This window comes from Equus przewalskii, chromosome 16, assembly GCF_037783145.1.
Source record: "Equus przewalskii isolate Varuska chromosome 16, EquPr2, whole genome shotgun sequence".
Taxonomy (NCBI): Eukaryota; Metazoa; Chordata; class Mammalia; order Perissodactyla; family Equidae; genus Equus; species Equus przewalskii.
Genome location: NC_091846.1, coordinates 24,621,795 through 24,637,833, shown reverse-complemented (window position 1 = coordinate 24,637,833; position 16,039 = coordinate 24,621,795). Strand labels below are relative to the sequence as shown.

The following is a 16,039-nucleotide window of genomic DNA, read 5'->3' as shown; positions in this document are numbered from 1 at the left end:
AGCAATTCCACTCCTAAGTATTTACCTACAGAAAACATATGTCCACACAAAGACTTGTACACAAATGTTAATAGCACCTTTATTCATAATAGCCAAAAACTAGAAACAACCCTAATGTCCATCACGTGGGGAATGGATAAATAAATTTTGATATATCCCCACAACAGGACACTAGTCAGCACAAAGGGAACAAACTACTGACACATGCTACAACCTGGCTAAATTTCAAAAACATTATGCTAAAAGAACCAAGACACAAGAGTATATATTATCTGATTTCACTACAGTGACAGATCAGAGGTTGTTAGGAGCTGGGTTTGGGAGGGGACTAACTACAAAAGGACAAGAAGATATGTTCTGGGTTGATGAAAATGATACGTATTTTGATTATGGTGGTGATTATACAGGTGTGTACATTTGTCAAGACTCAAATGATACACTTAAAAGGAATGCAATTTATTGTTTGCAAATTATATCACAATAAAGTAAATCTTTGAAAAGAGCTCAGGATCTAATATAAAGACTTCGCACAAACTAAGGAAGAAAGACTTGAGCAAAAAAAATAACAGTGGTACTATATTAGAGTTGGAGACATCAATAAGAATTCATGATTAGCTTAATATAGGTATATATGGTTACTAGTAATATTTATAGATATGTATGTATATATACCAGTTTTTATACACACATATATTTCTTTGCTCTGTCAGCTGAGAAGGCCTAAAAGAAATGCCACCCCAGTAGGAACAAGTACTCCTAGCACCCAGATTTTAGCTCTCTCTTTCCCAGCCATTAGCCTACAAGAAAGCCCACACTACCCACACAAAGAGGCCCACGTGGAGAGGAACTGAGGCCTCTAGCTGACTGCCAGCATTAAGAACCAAATGTGAGTGAACAAATCTTCAAATGATTCCAGCCTCCAGCATTCCAGCACTTTAGCTGAGGACCCAGACATCAAGGAAGAGATAAGCCATGCCTACTGTGCCCTTTCTGATTTCCTGATAGAATCTGTGAACATAATAAATGGTTGTTTTATGCCAAGGTTTAGCAACTGGAACAACTCCTTATAATGCTATCAAAAAATACTTTTAAAGACCATATCAGGCTAAAAACTTATTTATTTTATATGAAATAAAAATTATCTACATTTAAAAAATCACCATACTTATTCTTGTACTGTACATTCACTACCCCATTTCTACCAGGTGGTATATATTGTATCTCCATTCACACTCTTACCCTTCTCCTCTACACCCTTTCCCCTGAAACAGATAAACAACACTCATTGTTCTACTTAACTCTACAGAGATTTGCTTCCTGAATATTTAATTTGGTGACTGTCTACTCTTCCTATTTTGCATTTACTCTGTTTTATTCTTTCCAAAGAATTTTCACATTTCCGTCCTCACTTGGTTCTCACCATAGCTTGTGACATATTGGTGCAGGTACATTTATTTTACAAATTAAAAAGCAACACCAAGATGCTTACTCAGGATAGTTAGTAAAAGTGTTAAGGCCTTCTAACTTAAAGTCCTCTACTGCATGAGTCAGCTTTTTGTAACAGCTATAGTACTATCTCCTCCCTTAATCAGTGTCACTTTTCCTCATCTAGCTAGAAGTATCAAGATGTATAAAAAGAATGAGATGGGATTTTAGGGGGTCTAGGGGTAGGGGCAGTAATAGAATTGGGTAGGGGACTATAAAGCAAAACTAATAACTATGTATATATCTGGGAGGTAGGGTTCCCAGAGACAGGAAGCTTCATGCTAGAAATTAGTTTTCAATTCAGAATATCAGAGAACCAGGCATTAAGGGGAGGAAAATATCTATTGTGTGTGCAAAGTCAAAATAGATGGCAGCCTGTAAGATATCTGAAATAGGCTGGAAGTTGCATAATCAACTTGAGATCTGGCTACAGACTGAGATCTGAAAAAGTAATTTGAATAGCAGTCACCTTAAATAGATCCAGCGTGGAGGTAAAGATAAATATCAAGCCTAAATAGGTTCTCTGCTTGAAGATAAGTCACCATGTTGAGGTGGGGTAGAAAACAGGTCCAAATGACTATTTGAAAAAATACTGGACAAGACAAAGGGAACATCATTCGGAAGTCTCAAAAGTAAAACCTCTGAAAATGACTTATTATAGCAACCAGAGCAGGTCATTAAAATGATGGGTTAAGAAAAAATATTTTAAAAAATATTACACACATCAGTTGAAACATTTTTCTGTTTTACTTTCATATATGAGAGAGCAGATTAACAAAGATTCAAGTCTTTAAAAACAAAGATCATGAAAAGAGATGGATGGTGGTAACGACTGCATAACAATGTGAATATACTTAATGCCACTGAACTGGACACCCAAAAATGTTTAAAATGCTAAGTTTTATGTATATTCTACAATTTTAAAAATTAAAAATAAAAGATCAATATATACAAATAAACTTAGACCACGGGCCATCTGCTCTAAGATTTTAGGTGAGCACAGGGATGCTCACAGTGCATCTCTAAATCCTAAACTAGATATCCTCCCACAAGGATGAATTATTTAATCCTTTACTTCTGAATGCAGCAATAAAGCTTATCCTAAGATACAGGGAGTCCCTATAGCACATGCACACCCCAATCATCAACAAATGCTTGAATATTCCTTCTATCTGACTCTATATTCAGGGATTTAATTTTGCTTTCAAAGTTAATTTATCTTTGTGCTCAAATTACATAAAATAACAAGTCTCTATTATAGAAGAAGAAAACACAATTCACATACTGCATTTGAAAAGTTCTACTGACAGGTTGAAAGTATCTAGTGCCATAAAAATGTAATATATTATTTCATAAATGTTTTAAAATAGCATATTAATGTCAGCACAAGTACTGAAAACAGTGCCAAAAATTAGTTGTCCATGATGATGTGAGCCGAGTGCACAAAAGAGACCACAAACCAACTCTCTTCTCTCCTTCTTAGTTAATGGCCCGGAAAGCCTGTAGTTAGGCTTAACCTCCCCTCCAGCCATTCTTTCGGTCATAAAATCCTATTGACTCTACCTCAAATAAGCCTCTCACTGTTAAACTCAGTTCCATTGTATTAAGTTTGTTTCAGATCACCTAGACTAGCTCTTTCCAATAGAAATATAATGCAAGCTACATATGTAATTTTAGATTTTCTTGTTACCACAAGAAAAAAGAAACAGGTAAAATTAAAATTTTGGTAACATATTTTATTTAACCCAACATATCCAAAAATAAATATTTTCAATACAACATACAATCAAGATAAAAAATAATGAAATAATTGACTTTCTTTTTTTTTCATACTTTTTTCATACTCTGAAATTCAGTACGTATTTTACCGTTAGAGTACATCTCAATTTGGACTAGCTACATTTCAAGTGTTCAACAGCCCCACTGGACAGCACAGACCCAGGACCACCAGGGATTCTCAACACCGGCTGCACATCAGAATCACTTTTCATTTATTCAATAAGTGAACTTACTAGTTTCAGGGTCTGGAGGCGAACTGGTGAACAAGACAGATCACTTCAGCCCTCGTCTCACTCCCACATGCTCTAATTCCTACATTCTAGGCACACAGCTTCACATGTTCTCAAACACACTACTCCTTTAAAAGTCCTTGTTGTTACTGTGTTGGTTTTTTCCTCTTCCTAGACTTTTACCCTTCCCCTCCCACATCCATCCTTCCAAAACCCAGTGCAAATATCACTTTCCTCCGTGAAGTGTTCTCTGGTTCCCCAGGCAGTTATTCATTCTCTCCATTGTGCACTTTGCTCTTCTCTCTCTGACATACCATCACACCCTATAGAATTACAATTTAGTTATGAATCTGTCTCTCCACAAGATCAGGGATTACCAACATCATAACTCAGACACTTTGGAGATGAGGTCAGTGGCAGAGAAGGGGTGGATTTACAGTTAGTTTGTGGAAAATCACACATATCCTATCTTAGCTATGTTATAGTATCCATGCCATAGCTGCCCCCACCTAAACTACATCTGATTGTGCCACAGAAATTCGCTATGTGAAGATCAAGTCACATGTACTGCAGTAGGAAGGTATCACAGAAGTGATCAGCACCTGTTATCCTGCCAGATTACTCAAAATAATTAATACCCTGGTATCCTAGCTTATTAAAGTTTTTTCTAAGTTTGGATAGTGAATTCCCTAAAATCTGACTGTTCTTGAATCTTGTGACTCTATCCCCTACATGTGCATGAAGTTCAGTGCCGTTGAGGACTTTCTTATCGTGGGAAAGCAAGAATCAGGCTTTAAATTTCTTAACAAAATGCCAGCTTCGCTGTCTACTAAATTAATTTGTTGAATATATAAACCTTCATGATCAACAACACACTAACATTTAGATATCTGTTAACAACATAAATCTCCAATGCTCATGTTCGTCTCCTATTAAGAACCTAAAACCAGTTTATATTAAAGAGAAAAGGCTGAGAGCAATTCTAATCCAGTACATATCATTTACTAAGCAGTCATCATGGGATAGTCAGTCATGTTACTTGTTTTACATATATTTTCTTCACAGCAACACACTGACACAGTTGTCACCTCCACTTTACAGATAAGGGAACTGACAGTAGAGTTAAATAACAATTCCTAAAGCAACGTGCTCAGAATACGAATTCCAAATGTCTGCCCTTTATATAAACTACAGTCCATCCAGTGATGTGCTGGAGCCAGTTCACGCTGACTCATCAGAGCCAACTGTAAACTGTTAGAACTGTGTAAGCCCTTGTTAAACACAGCTATAATTAAAAATTAAATTCTGTAAACTAACAATTAAACAAATAACACTAAAAACAAAGGTGGCAATTATTTAAAACTCACTTCCTAAATATTTTAGTACATTTTACTCTTGTGGTTAATTACATTTATTGTATGTATATATGTATGTATGTTCGTGTGTGTTTGTGTGTGTGAGAATACTACATAACGGTGTGAAACTGAGTCTCTCTTGCCAACTTTGTATTCAGTGGTATCACTTTGGAAGCTTGAAACTGACCATAATGGGAGTATTTACACCAAAGAAACTGGCAAATCCTACAAAGCATGGCTTTCTTTTTTTTCCTGAGTGGTTGTTAAACATTTACCAGAAAACCAGAATGAGTCCATTCATTATTCTGAATCAACAGGTTATTTCAAGAAGCAACACACATGCTCAGCCCCTATCTAGAAATTCTAATTCAGTAGATCAGGGGTAGAGTATCTGCATGTGTATTTTGAAAAAGACTCTCTCTTCTAAAAGAATTTTGATATTACCGCCCGCTGAGAACTACTACCTGAGACTTCTAAAATGGTATTATGTATCCTATCAGATATTAGAAAGCTACATCCTTAAAATAGCATTACTTTAGGTCCCCACAGGTAAGTCTTTACAAACTATAATGGAAAACTGTGACACAGCTTTTTTATCAAGGATCAAAAAGAGGCATAAGAATGCTCCTACACATCTTAAAATTTCAAAGAGGATGCTGCTTATACAATTCAATAACTTTCATAAAACTATGAGACAACTAGATATGCACACACACAAGAATGAGGTTGGACCTTTACTTCACACCATAAATAAAAATTCACTCAAAAGGGTCACAGATTTAGAGGTAAGAGCTAAAGCTCTAAGATTCTTTGAAGAAAACATAAGCATAAATCTTTGTGACCTTGAATTTGACGATGGTTTCTTAGATATGACAGCAAAAGCACAAAATATAAATTGTATTTCATCAAATTAAAACATTCGTGCTTTAAAAAACATACACCATCAAGAACATGAAAAGACAACCTATAGAATGGGAGGAAATTTTTACAAATCATATATCTAAGGGACTTGTAACCAAAATATATAAAGAATTCTTACAAACCAACAATAGAAAGGCAACCCAATTAAAAAATGAGCAAATAACCTGAAGAGACATCTCTCCAAAGAAGATATACAAATAGCCAATAAGCACACAAGATGATGTTCAACATCACTGGCCATCAGGAAAATGCAAATAAAAACTATGATGAGATTACTCCTCATACCCACTAGGATGGCTATAATCAAAAAATTAGATAACAAATGTTGGCAAAGATGTGGAGAATTGGAAACCTCATACACTGCTGGCAAGAATGTAAAATGGTGCAGCTGCTTTGGAAAACATTCCAGCAGTTAAACATAGGTTACCATATGACTCAGCAATTCCACTCCTACACATAAACCCAAGAGAAATGAAAACATGCCCACACAAAAACTTGTATATGAATGTTCAAAGCAGCATTATTATTCATAAGAGCCAAAAAATGCAAACAACCCAAATGATTGAACAGATCGAATGACTGAATGATTGAAAGACTCAACTGAAGAAAGGATAAACAAAATGTGACATATCAATACAGTGGAATGTTATTCAGCAAAAACAAGGAATAAAATACTGATACATCCTATAATCTTCCACAAACCGTGAAAACACTATGCTAAGTGAAAGAAGCTAGACACAAAAAACCACATATTGTAGGATTCCATTTATACAAAATATTTGGAATAGGCAAATCTACAGTGACAGTAAGTGGAATAACGGTAGCCTAGGGCTGGTGGTCAGTTGGGGGGATGGGGGATGACCACTAAATGGTATGGGGTTTCTTTTCGGGCAAAGAAAATGTTCTAAAATTGATTGTGGTGATGGTTGCATGACTCTGTGAATATATGAAAAAACTCCAAAGTGTACACTTTAAATGAGTGAATTGTATGGTATGTGAATTAAATCTCAATAAATCTGTTACAAATAGACACACAAGAGTATGATAAATATCTTGAAAAAAAAAATTAGCTCTAGGAAAGGTTTCCATTCCTGACAAACATCTATGTTTCTTTTATTCAATAAACTACATCATAAATTCTGTTTCTCTTCTGGCTTCATTGCCAAGAAATGCACTAAAATTTTGTGGTCACATGTGCTTTCCTTTACCTAAGTTTCCCAGTACAGTTTCTGTCATTATTTTAATTTAAGTGTTCTAGTGTAAGCCATTTCAGTCTTTCTTGGAAGCAGGCAGGATATGACAGCCGGCTGAATTCTGAAAACTTAAGAATATGTTTACATACTCACGATGCCCACCGAGGTATAGAAACCCTACAAAGTTCAGCTTGAGCTCTGCCAACCAATTCCCTTCATCTTAACTACCACCAAGAAAAGAAACAATCAGAGAATTATGAGTTTTTTGAGATGACTTTTTTCCTTTAAATTACATTATCCATATAGAACATTATAATACGATGTTACACATTTATTGTATAATTAGCACACAAGATAATATTTAAAACGGAACATAAACAATAAATCACTACTGATATTTAACTTTGTTTTGGGAAATTCATTCCTACCCTAACAGGTGAGGATGAATCCTCTGTATTTCGTTTCTGGGACTCAGTGTCCACATCTTGGCGCTTGTTCTTCATTCTTTCTCTAAGATCCCCTGTAGGTCTTTCTGGTGACCTTTGAACCAAAAAACAAAAACAAAACAAAAAACAAAACAAAACAAATCTATATTTATATAACATTTTATAAGAACACATTTACAGAAATAACCTCATAAATCTCAATATAATTTTTCTAACCATCCATGGCTCCTAAAGTTTAGAAAAAGAATTTGTTTCAGTTTAAATATTAATATATAAAAAATATGAGCATCACTTACAAGTTTTCTTCCAATACCAATCAAAACGTATACATTAAAATTCCATGGGGTGGCAGGTACTGGTGACATGAATAAAGAAACTATACGTGAGCTGAGAAAAAGGAATTTCTAAGTAACAGCTTAATTTGTTTTCCTATTAATCACATAAATACATTAATTATATTCGAAAGCAGAAAGTAGGAAGATAAAGTTTTAAACCACAGCACTGCAAAATTAATCTAGAAGCAATAGTACTATCATCTACAACATCAACAATGGAGAAAATACTTTATGCACCTTAAGAATCAAAGCAAATATAGGAATTTTTGTGTTATTCCTATAACTTTTCTTAAATTTGAAATTATTTCAGAATAGAAAATAAAGTATTCAAAGCAAGATTTCAGACAGTGATTTTATATTCTGCTATAGATTTTTTTTAATAAGGAAAAATACATTTATATTCAACACTGGTAAGACTTCATAATTTATAATGGAAATTTGATAAACGGCTGTTCAATTATTTTCACACCATTACTAAGGCAGAAAAACAAAGCAGAAATAGAACACACTGCCTTCAAAGAATATTCCTAGAGCTCCTTAAAAAAGGTCAACGGAAGTTAAGGAATGACTACATCCTTCTTTGGCCACCAAAAAATACTGTACATAATATTTTTTAAAAGATATAAACAAATCACATAAATATTCACATCTCTTTCAAGTAATAGTTGATCAAATCAATTCCTTTAATTTATCAATCATTAACACAAATCACATGGTTAGTGAAGAAGTAATTTCAGTTAATTCACTTTAAAGGTCCTCATTAACATTTGCATGTACATTTTATAGATCTATATTAAATGTTTTAACAATTAAAGATGAACTTCAAAAATGGAACTTCTTATTAAGAACTAGTACTTAAATGCTTTAAATTCTAAGTATGATGTACATGTAAATCTTACGTGCCCCGGTTTCCTTCATATAATAAAAGTTTATTACAAACGTGTTCCTAACCTGAACAGTACCTAACAGAGTGCTCTACATACAGTGAATGCTCAACAAATGACTTAAGTGTCTTGGACTAAATAAGCATTACTGAAATACATGGCTTTTCTTTCCATCTTTGAATCACACTATAAACTGTATTTTTCTTCCCTACAAAAAAATAGAAAATACACACATACAAAAGAAGTTAGATGGAAAAACACACACAAAATAGCAAAATTATAACAAAAAATCCTTTATTCTAAGTCTAGTAATGACATTATTTTTTTCCATTTTAGACAAATTTCTGTCCATTTTCCTCAAAACTGTTTCTTGTATAAAAAATTTGAGTAAGTTAATAAATTTCAAAGACACATTAAAGCATGTTTTAAAAGTGTAGTAATAATATAAACATAACACTAAAATTACTTAAATAATTTCCCCAGGTATGCATTTATACAGGTAATTAAACTTATAAAGACTAATTTTCTCACATGAACAGAAGGGAGAAATGAAAATCTAAACACAAAAGGAGAGTATTCAGCATCACAAGTAAACCAAAATGTACAACGCTTAATTGAACAGAAAGTGAGCTACTGTTAAGGGTTTGAATTTTAAATTCTATTAAACTTCAAAATCTAGACACACACAAAAAATTCACCCAATTAAAAAAAAATATCCAAATGTTAATGTTCAGTTTTCATATGTTGCTGTAGCAATCAGCACACCCAATTTTAGGACCAGGTAAATTATATGTTTACCAATCAAGTTTAAACTGTTTTTGTGACAATCCTTATGTATGTTACATCTTTAAACACCATAACAAAATCATCATGGGGGAACCAAAAGAAAAACAAAAGGTCTTTATTAGAAAAGCGTAATTTAGCCTTGCCTTTATTAAAGGCAAAATGATGTTCTAAATAGGTAGGACATTTATCCACATATAAATACATATTTTCATTTACATTAATACATTGCGATAAGGGATTTGGCAAATGCATTTTAACCTACAGAGCTTGCATTAGATTATCTTTTGTCATTAAGATTTGAATTTAGAACATCTAAAAAGCTAAAATTATATTTCCATTTAAATTTTAATATTTTAAGAGTTGAAAACAGTCTCTCACTAAAAATAAATCCATGAAGTTGGGCTGTCTTAAGCAGCACTTTAGCATATAATTGGGGGAGAGAGTAAGCCATATATATATTATAAAAAGATCTATTGTCAAAACAAGTAAACATTCAGCAAATAAGTTAATTTTAAAGCAAACATTCTATTAATCTTTAAATTAACAACTAAAAAGATCTTGTTGGTCTTTGACTATAGATAAGACTACCACCAAGATAGAAAATTTGACAAAATAGTTTATTTCAGATTTTTATACTAAATAAATTACAAAAGTCATCTTCTAATAGTATACAACAATTCACAGTTCTTGATTTACCTTCTATAATTGCTGCTATAACCTTTACCACGGGGTGAAGGGCCGTGTACGAATCTACATGTGTTTCCATAGAGGCAGTTGCCAGTCTTCAGCCAGTTACGGCACTGTGTCTAAGAGACAGATATTACTATGTAAGTTCATATTTATTTCCAGAAAAAGATGCTAGTGACACAAAGTTAAAACAAATGCTATCAAAATTCCAGCTAACCCAAGATGCATTACTCCCCAAATAATAAAAACATCAGGAAAAAAAAAAAGAAAAACCCATAAACCCTTCCATCCTTTTCACTCCTTTTTAGGAAACACATTTAAAACAATTTACTGAACCACCATTCCTACAACACAACAACCTGTTCACTTTTATGATACAAATCAGTATTCCAAGAACAGGATTGCAAGAGAACCTCTGGGACTGTACTGGTGACAACTCACCTCTGCTGCACTGCCCGTGCTGGGTCCAAGCCTCTCAAACACACTGGGTCTTCTGGATGTGCTATCAGATATGGTCTTGGTATTTTCCACCGTGACCTTCCTTCTAATTTTAGACATTTTGTACTACTTTAACCAAAAAAGAGAGAGGCAAAACTGTAAAATTCTTCAATTTTAAGTAACTGAGCCCATAACTTACAAGCAGATAAAACTGTAGATAATATTGTAAATTACAAGGGATTTTCCTCAGGAGAAAAAAACGCATAGAAAGGTCACAGGTTAAACAGAGGTAAACAAAAGCTATCTTCTAAAACACACCTTATCAGTGAATTTATAACTTTGAAATCTGTTGGCTAGAATTTTACTTCTTCTGCAGAGTGAACAAACAAGATTCTACTCAGTTTTCATAGTACATTCAACCTCAGAAAACACACTGTAAAATGTTTAGTTTCTAAGTTCCTTATAAAAGTTGTTTCAATATTTAGTAACTATCTTTTAAGGAAAATGTGCTACCATTCTCCATCAACTGGTTAACTGGAAAAAAAAGCTACATCAAAGAAAATAGGAAAATAAAATCAGGTGAGAATTTAATTGAGAGTAGAAATTGTTTTATACAGTTTACAAGACAACATTAGTTATGTTCCAAAAATCAGTTTGGGAGAAAAACTAATACTATTCAAATATTTTCTTTGTTCTACAGAGGTCAAAGAAGAATGGTCTAATCAAGGATATTTATTTTCCAATAACACAAAAAAATCTCAATGTTGATAAAATGACTTTCTTTCAAACTAGGACAGGCCATAGAACTAGATAAAGTGAAGGTGTTTCTACAATCTATACTACATCGAACATAAAGTCAAAGTTGCTAAAAGTAATGAACAGGCTATTTTACCGTTATTATTAAAAAAAAAAAGAATGACAAATTGTAAAAATATTTTAAAAAGCAAATATTAAAAACTAAAACCATAATAGAAAACTAATCCAAGTATATAATCAGATGATTCAACTAGAAATGAAAATATCAGAAAACAGTGGCATGATATACTTTAGAAACAATATTAAATTCTAGACCTAGAAAAACCTAGAGAATACTCTACTGTGGGAAATGGGTAGGAACTGTCTAACGATGAGAAAAAAAAAAGAACCACACCGTATCACATTTCATACAATCTAAACATTAGTTGAAATCTTATTAGTAGTCAAAAGTTACTAGAATGAACCATGGCAACTAAAGAAGTAAAAGTTCCAATTGGTATAGAACTAGTCTCTACAAAGTTCACAAATGCTCCTTAACATGGCTCCGAAGACATATCACTTGAAAGGAAATTAAATCATCGTAGTACCCAACCAAAACTAAAAAAAAAATTATAAGCAATGTTTGGTTCAGTTAGATACTTCTTTTCAGGTCACATTTTAAAAGGATCCAAAGAATAAGGACAACTTTTGACAAATGAACAAAGAGAATGAACCAAGAAAAAAACATGAAATAATACTATATGGTAGTTTTACATTGGAAAAATGTATATATTCTTCTTCTCTTCAAGATAAAATGTAATCATTATTTTAATACCAATTAATTTTAGTGATTTAAAGCAGTTACAAAATAACTTTAAAGTAATTACAAATTTTTAAAAACTAGGGTAGAGTGTCACATAAATGAACAAGAATTTGCTACAACATAAAATCACTTATGCATCAATTGTTCTCCAAGTAAGGAACTATATACAGTCAATCCTACATACTGGATTTAGTACTCTAAGATAAGCTTTGACTTAACTTTACTTGGGCTCATTCTCAGCCTAAATGTGAATTTACAGAGGAAAAGTTGGGAAAATTTCATATGTCCACTTGATTTACTGAACATAAAGAACTAAAAGCCAAGATAAAGCTGAGAAAGATCTTCTAGAAAATGTAGAGCTTTGATTAACTGAGAAAACCACTTTTTCACAATTTATAACTGAGCAGGATTTAATAAGTAAATATGTAACAAAATACATAGGAAAACAAATTTTTACTTTCATTATATGTTACCATAAATACTACAAATATAAAAATACAGAGATGTACACTGTAATCCTAATTAATTCAATTTTTAAAACATTTATTAATAAATTTAAAATTGAATGGGTTGTAAAAGTTCCTTATTACCTATTATTAGTTATCTTGAAATTGAAAAATAGGCACACCATCCCATCACACTGCCTCAAGACTAACCCTAACCTTGTATTTTTCCCTCCACTATCAACGGAAATGGTTAGTTCTGCCCCCAAAACTCCTATCCCCAACATGGCCCCACTCTAACACACTTGCCTACAAAAAAAGTCAATGGTAGTTTTTTCCACAGTTGGGGCAACAAGCTATTTATTATTATACTTGATACATTGGTCATCTATCCTCTCTTGTTTTCCCGAGGGCTCCAGGTATTAACCCTACTGTTTTTCCTCCTGTTCTGTAATCTGTTGCTTGGATCAGCACTCCTCTGCTCCCCTGACATACCGTTGGAAAGCAGGGCTCACAGCTTCTCTCCAATCGTACATCCCTAACATAAGCTTTGAACATTTCAAAGGGTTTCGAGTGCCATGTCAAAGACATTCAAGCAAGGAGGACTAATGATCCAATCAATCTTACCCTTCTCCTTGTATTCTGGCCACTAAAAAAGTTCCTTCCCACAGAGACAAAGCTGCTTTTACAGGTGACAACAAGAACTACTCAAGAGGGGCCAGCCCCATGGTCAAGTGGTTAAGTTCACGTGCTCCTCTTCAGCAGCCCAGGGGTTCGCAGGTTCAGATCCTGGGCGCGGACATGGCACCGCTCATTAGGCCACACTGAGGCGGCATCCCACATGCCACAGCTAGAAGGACCCACAACTAAAATATACAACTATATACTGCGGTGTTTTGGGGAGAAAGAGCAGAAAAAATAAAACTATTCAAGAATCACCTACACAGTGATGACCCCAGGAATTGTACCTCTAGCTGCTGTCGTCTTCCAACTTAGGAAAGAACAGCAATGAAGCAGAGACGTATACTCCTCTTTTCTCAGAGAATCCAACAGTGACAGATCTTACCCTAAAATGGCAATGAGTTTGAGTACCAGGTCTAGGTTACGGGGAGGTCCTAGAGTCCCGCCCCAAAAAAAACCAAAAAGAAACCTTCTATCTATTTATTTATCTGAAGCAAAAAGGCAACAAGTAGGAACTGAAGTTTTCTAATTGAAAGAAGAGGAATTCTTCCGATCATCTATCTAGGAAGTTCAATCAGTAGTCAACAAGCTATGTAAATATTATTACCGAGACATTCATGATTTTGCATAGATAAAATGCTTTATGCTCACAAAGAATATAAAATATATTTTAAATCTTATTCATCTAAATATATACACATAATCTACCATACATTAAAAAAGCATTTACTCATATATATTAATTAAAAACTGTTACCAACTAATGTGACTTAATTAGAATTTTCAATCTAACAACTTGAGCCCACAAAGGAAGAAAAATATCATAACCAAATAAAATGTAGATTTAACTGAGGAGGGAAAAAACATTCTCAATTAATATCCGAACAGGCTTCAATACGAAGTAAACCCTTCAAAGTATATGAGAGAAGTTAGAGACAATAAAATAAGATAAAAATGTAAATATTCAAGTCTTCCCTGTCTCAGAGACTTTGAAAGTTTTCCCTCCAGTTTTGTTTTCAAGTTACTCTTTGGCTTTCAGTTGCCATCACACTTCCACCCACATCATTGCGTCTCTCCCAAACACCAGCATTACCGAAGCCAGAGCAACAGTGGTGAAAGTCTACTGAGTTACGCCGCTATTTCTCCTCTCTACTGGCAGAGTGAATAAATATCAGAAGCTTTTATTATATTTTTTCAGTTAAAAAAAAATGGCCAACACAAAGTTTGAATCTATTAAGATGCAATACAAGAGGTCTTCACAAATGGGAACTGTTGGTCTCTCCCCAAAAACTTACAATTATTACTGTGTACTCAAAACTTCATACTATAAATATGGCTGAGAAGAGAGAAACATACAGGGGCCTCTTTTTGAATAATTATTTCTGAAGCCTAATTACTAAAATCTTGTCAATAAAATATGTATCAGTTCTAGTATTTTCACTTCAATCCATAATGACATCTTTTTGAGGTCTCCTGGTAACACAAATGAAAGCATAAACCACTTTAATCTGGATGAGTAGCAGCATAATATTAAGATATTGCCAAATAATTAAGCAATTAAAACTACATAAATATACTAATAGTAGAATAAATCCCTATCTACTTAAGTTCTAAAATTAAAAGGGTTGTCTTAAAAATAATGAGGGTTATAAAAAATACATATTAAATAAAAATAAAATATTTCCCTATTTATATTTCGTATTTTTGAAAGAAAAAAGTTAAGTTTATTTGATGCATAGTCTGGGAGAAATTTTTTTAAAGAACTTTCTAAAACAATCTTGAAGATTGCTTATACAAGACAGACTAAAACAATCCCAAACTGAATTCCCAACAGAATTGACAGAACTAAACTGACTACACAGGTATGAGCAAGGCAATACTGTAGCACTGTACAGAAAAAATAACTTATTAAAAAGACTATGCACAGAGAATATCCCATGCTGGCAACTACTATGAAGTGAACAGAACTGCAACATACAAAACTATCAAAAAGAGTAGAAGACACTTTATATATCAACAACAGTTAATATTTCAACTGCTACTAAGTATCTGCTGAAATAGCTCCAACTCTGTATGAAAAGGAGAGTGGGGGGTGGGGGAGGTCAGGAAGACTAACATCCACTGAAAACCAATTCTTCAAATAAATATAAGTCAAACAATTTTGCTTTCTATACGTAAATACTAATGCATATTATAATACAAATTCACACCTATAACATTAAAATTTTAATAATCTGAACAGAAGTTAAAATAGCATCCACTTATTACATTTTAGTTTTAATTTACAGATACGAAAATTAGATGAATTTGTAAATCTTAAAAAATGCAATCAATGTTCAATGCAAATTACCAATAATTAGGATGCCAGTAAGAGGCATGTATGCGATAAAATTGGATCCTAGCAGACCCACACAGTAAGTCTTAGTTTCACGGTGCAGTTATTTTTACAGACACAAATTGCTACACACCTGTATCAACATTCTAAGTGTCTTGTTGAAACTGTCGTGTTATAATCTAAATATCTCATTAATAAGTTGTAAATTATTTGAAAATCTACGTATTATGTCCACAAAACTCTCCAATATTATTGTCGCTTGAGGTACTAAAGCCAGTAATTTCAAATATTACAGAACTACACTCCACAAACTGGCACCATATACACATGGATTGTACTGCATAATTGGATTTATAGTTGGATTTATCCCAACAGTATCACGGACTTTGAAAACTTGAGGTGTGAAGATCTTTTCCAAGCTTTTTAAATTATTCCTTCAAAAAACCAAAAACCTGAAGAGACTGCTTACGCCCATTAATTTTC

At 33.3% G+C, this 16,039-nt stretch overlaps 1 protein-coding gene across 13 annotated transcripts in view; it reads right to left on the bottom strand.

Annotated features, from left to right (window-relative positions):
• ZC3H13 (zinc finger CCCH-type containing 13) overlaps positions 1–16,039 on the bottom strand; it is a 98,716-nt gene that overhangs the window by 80,663 nt on the left and 2,014 nt on the right. For 10 of the 13 annotated variants that reach the window (XM_070578840.1, XM_070578842.1, XM_070578843.1 and 7 more), the window contains exons 2-4: positions 10,543–10,668; positions 10,111–10,220; positions 7,392–7,503 (exon numbers count right to left, since the gene is read on the bottom strand). In XM_070578840.1, coding sequence (XP_070434941.1) covers positions 7,392–7,503; positions 10,111–10,220; positions 10,543–10,659 — 339 coding nt within the window. In that variant the 5' untranslated portion in view covers positions 10,660–10,668. The remainder of the gene's footprint in view (positions 1–7,391; positions 7,504–10,110; positions 10,221–10,542; positions 10,669–16,039) is intronic. The other 3 variants (XM_070578841.1, XM_008516940.2, XM_070578848.1) reach the window with 1 other exon arrangement.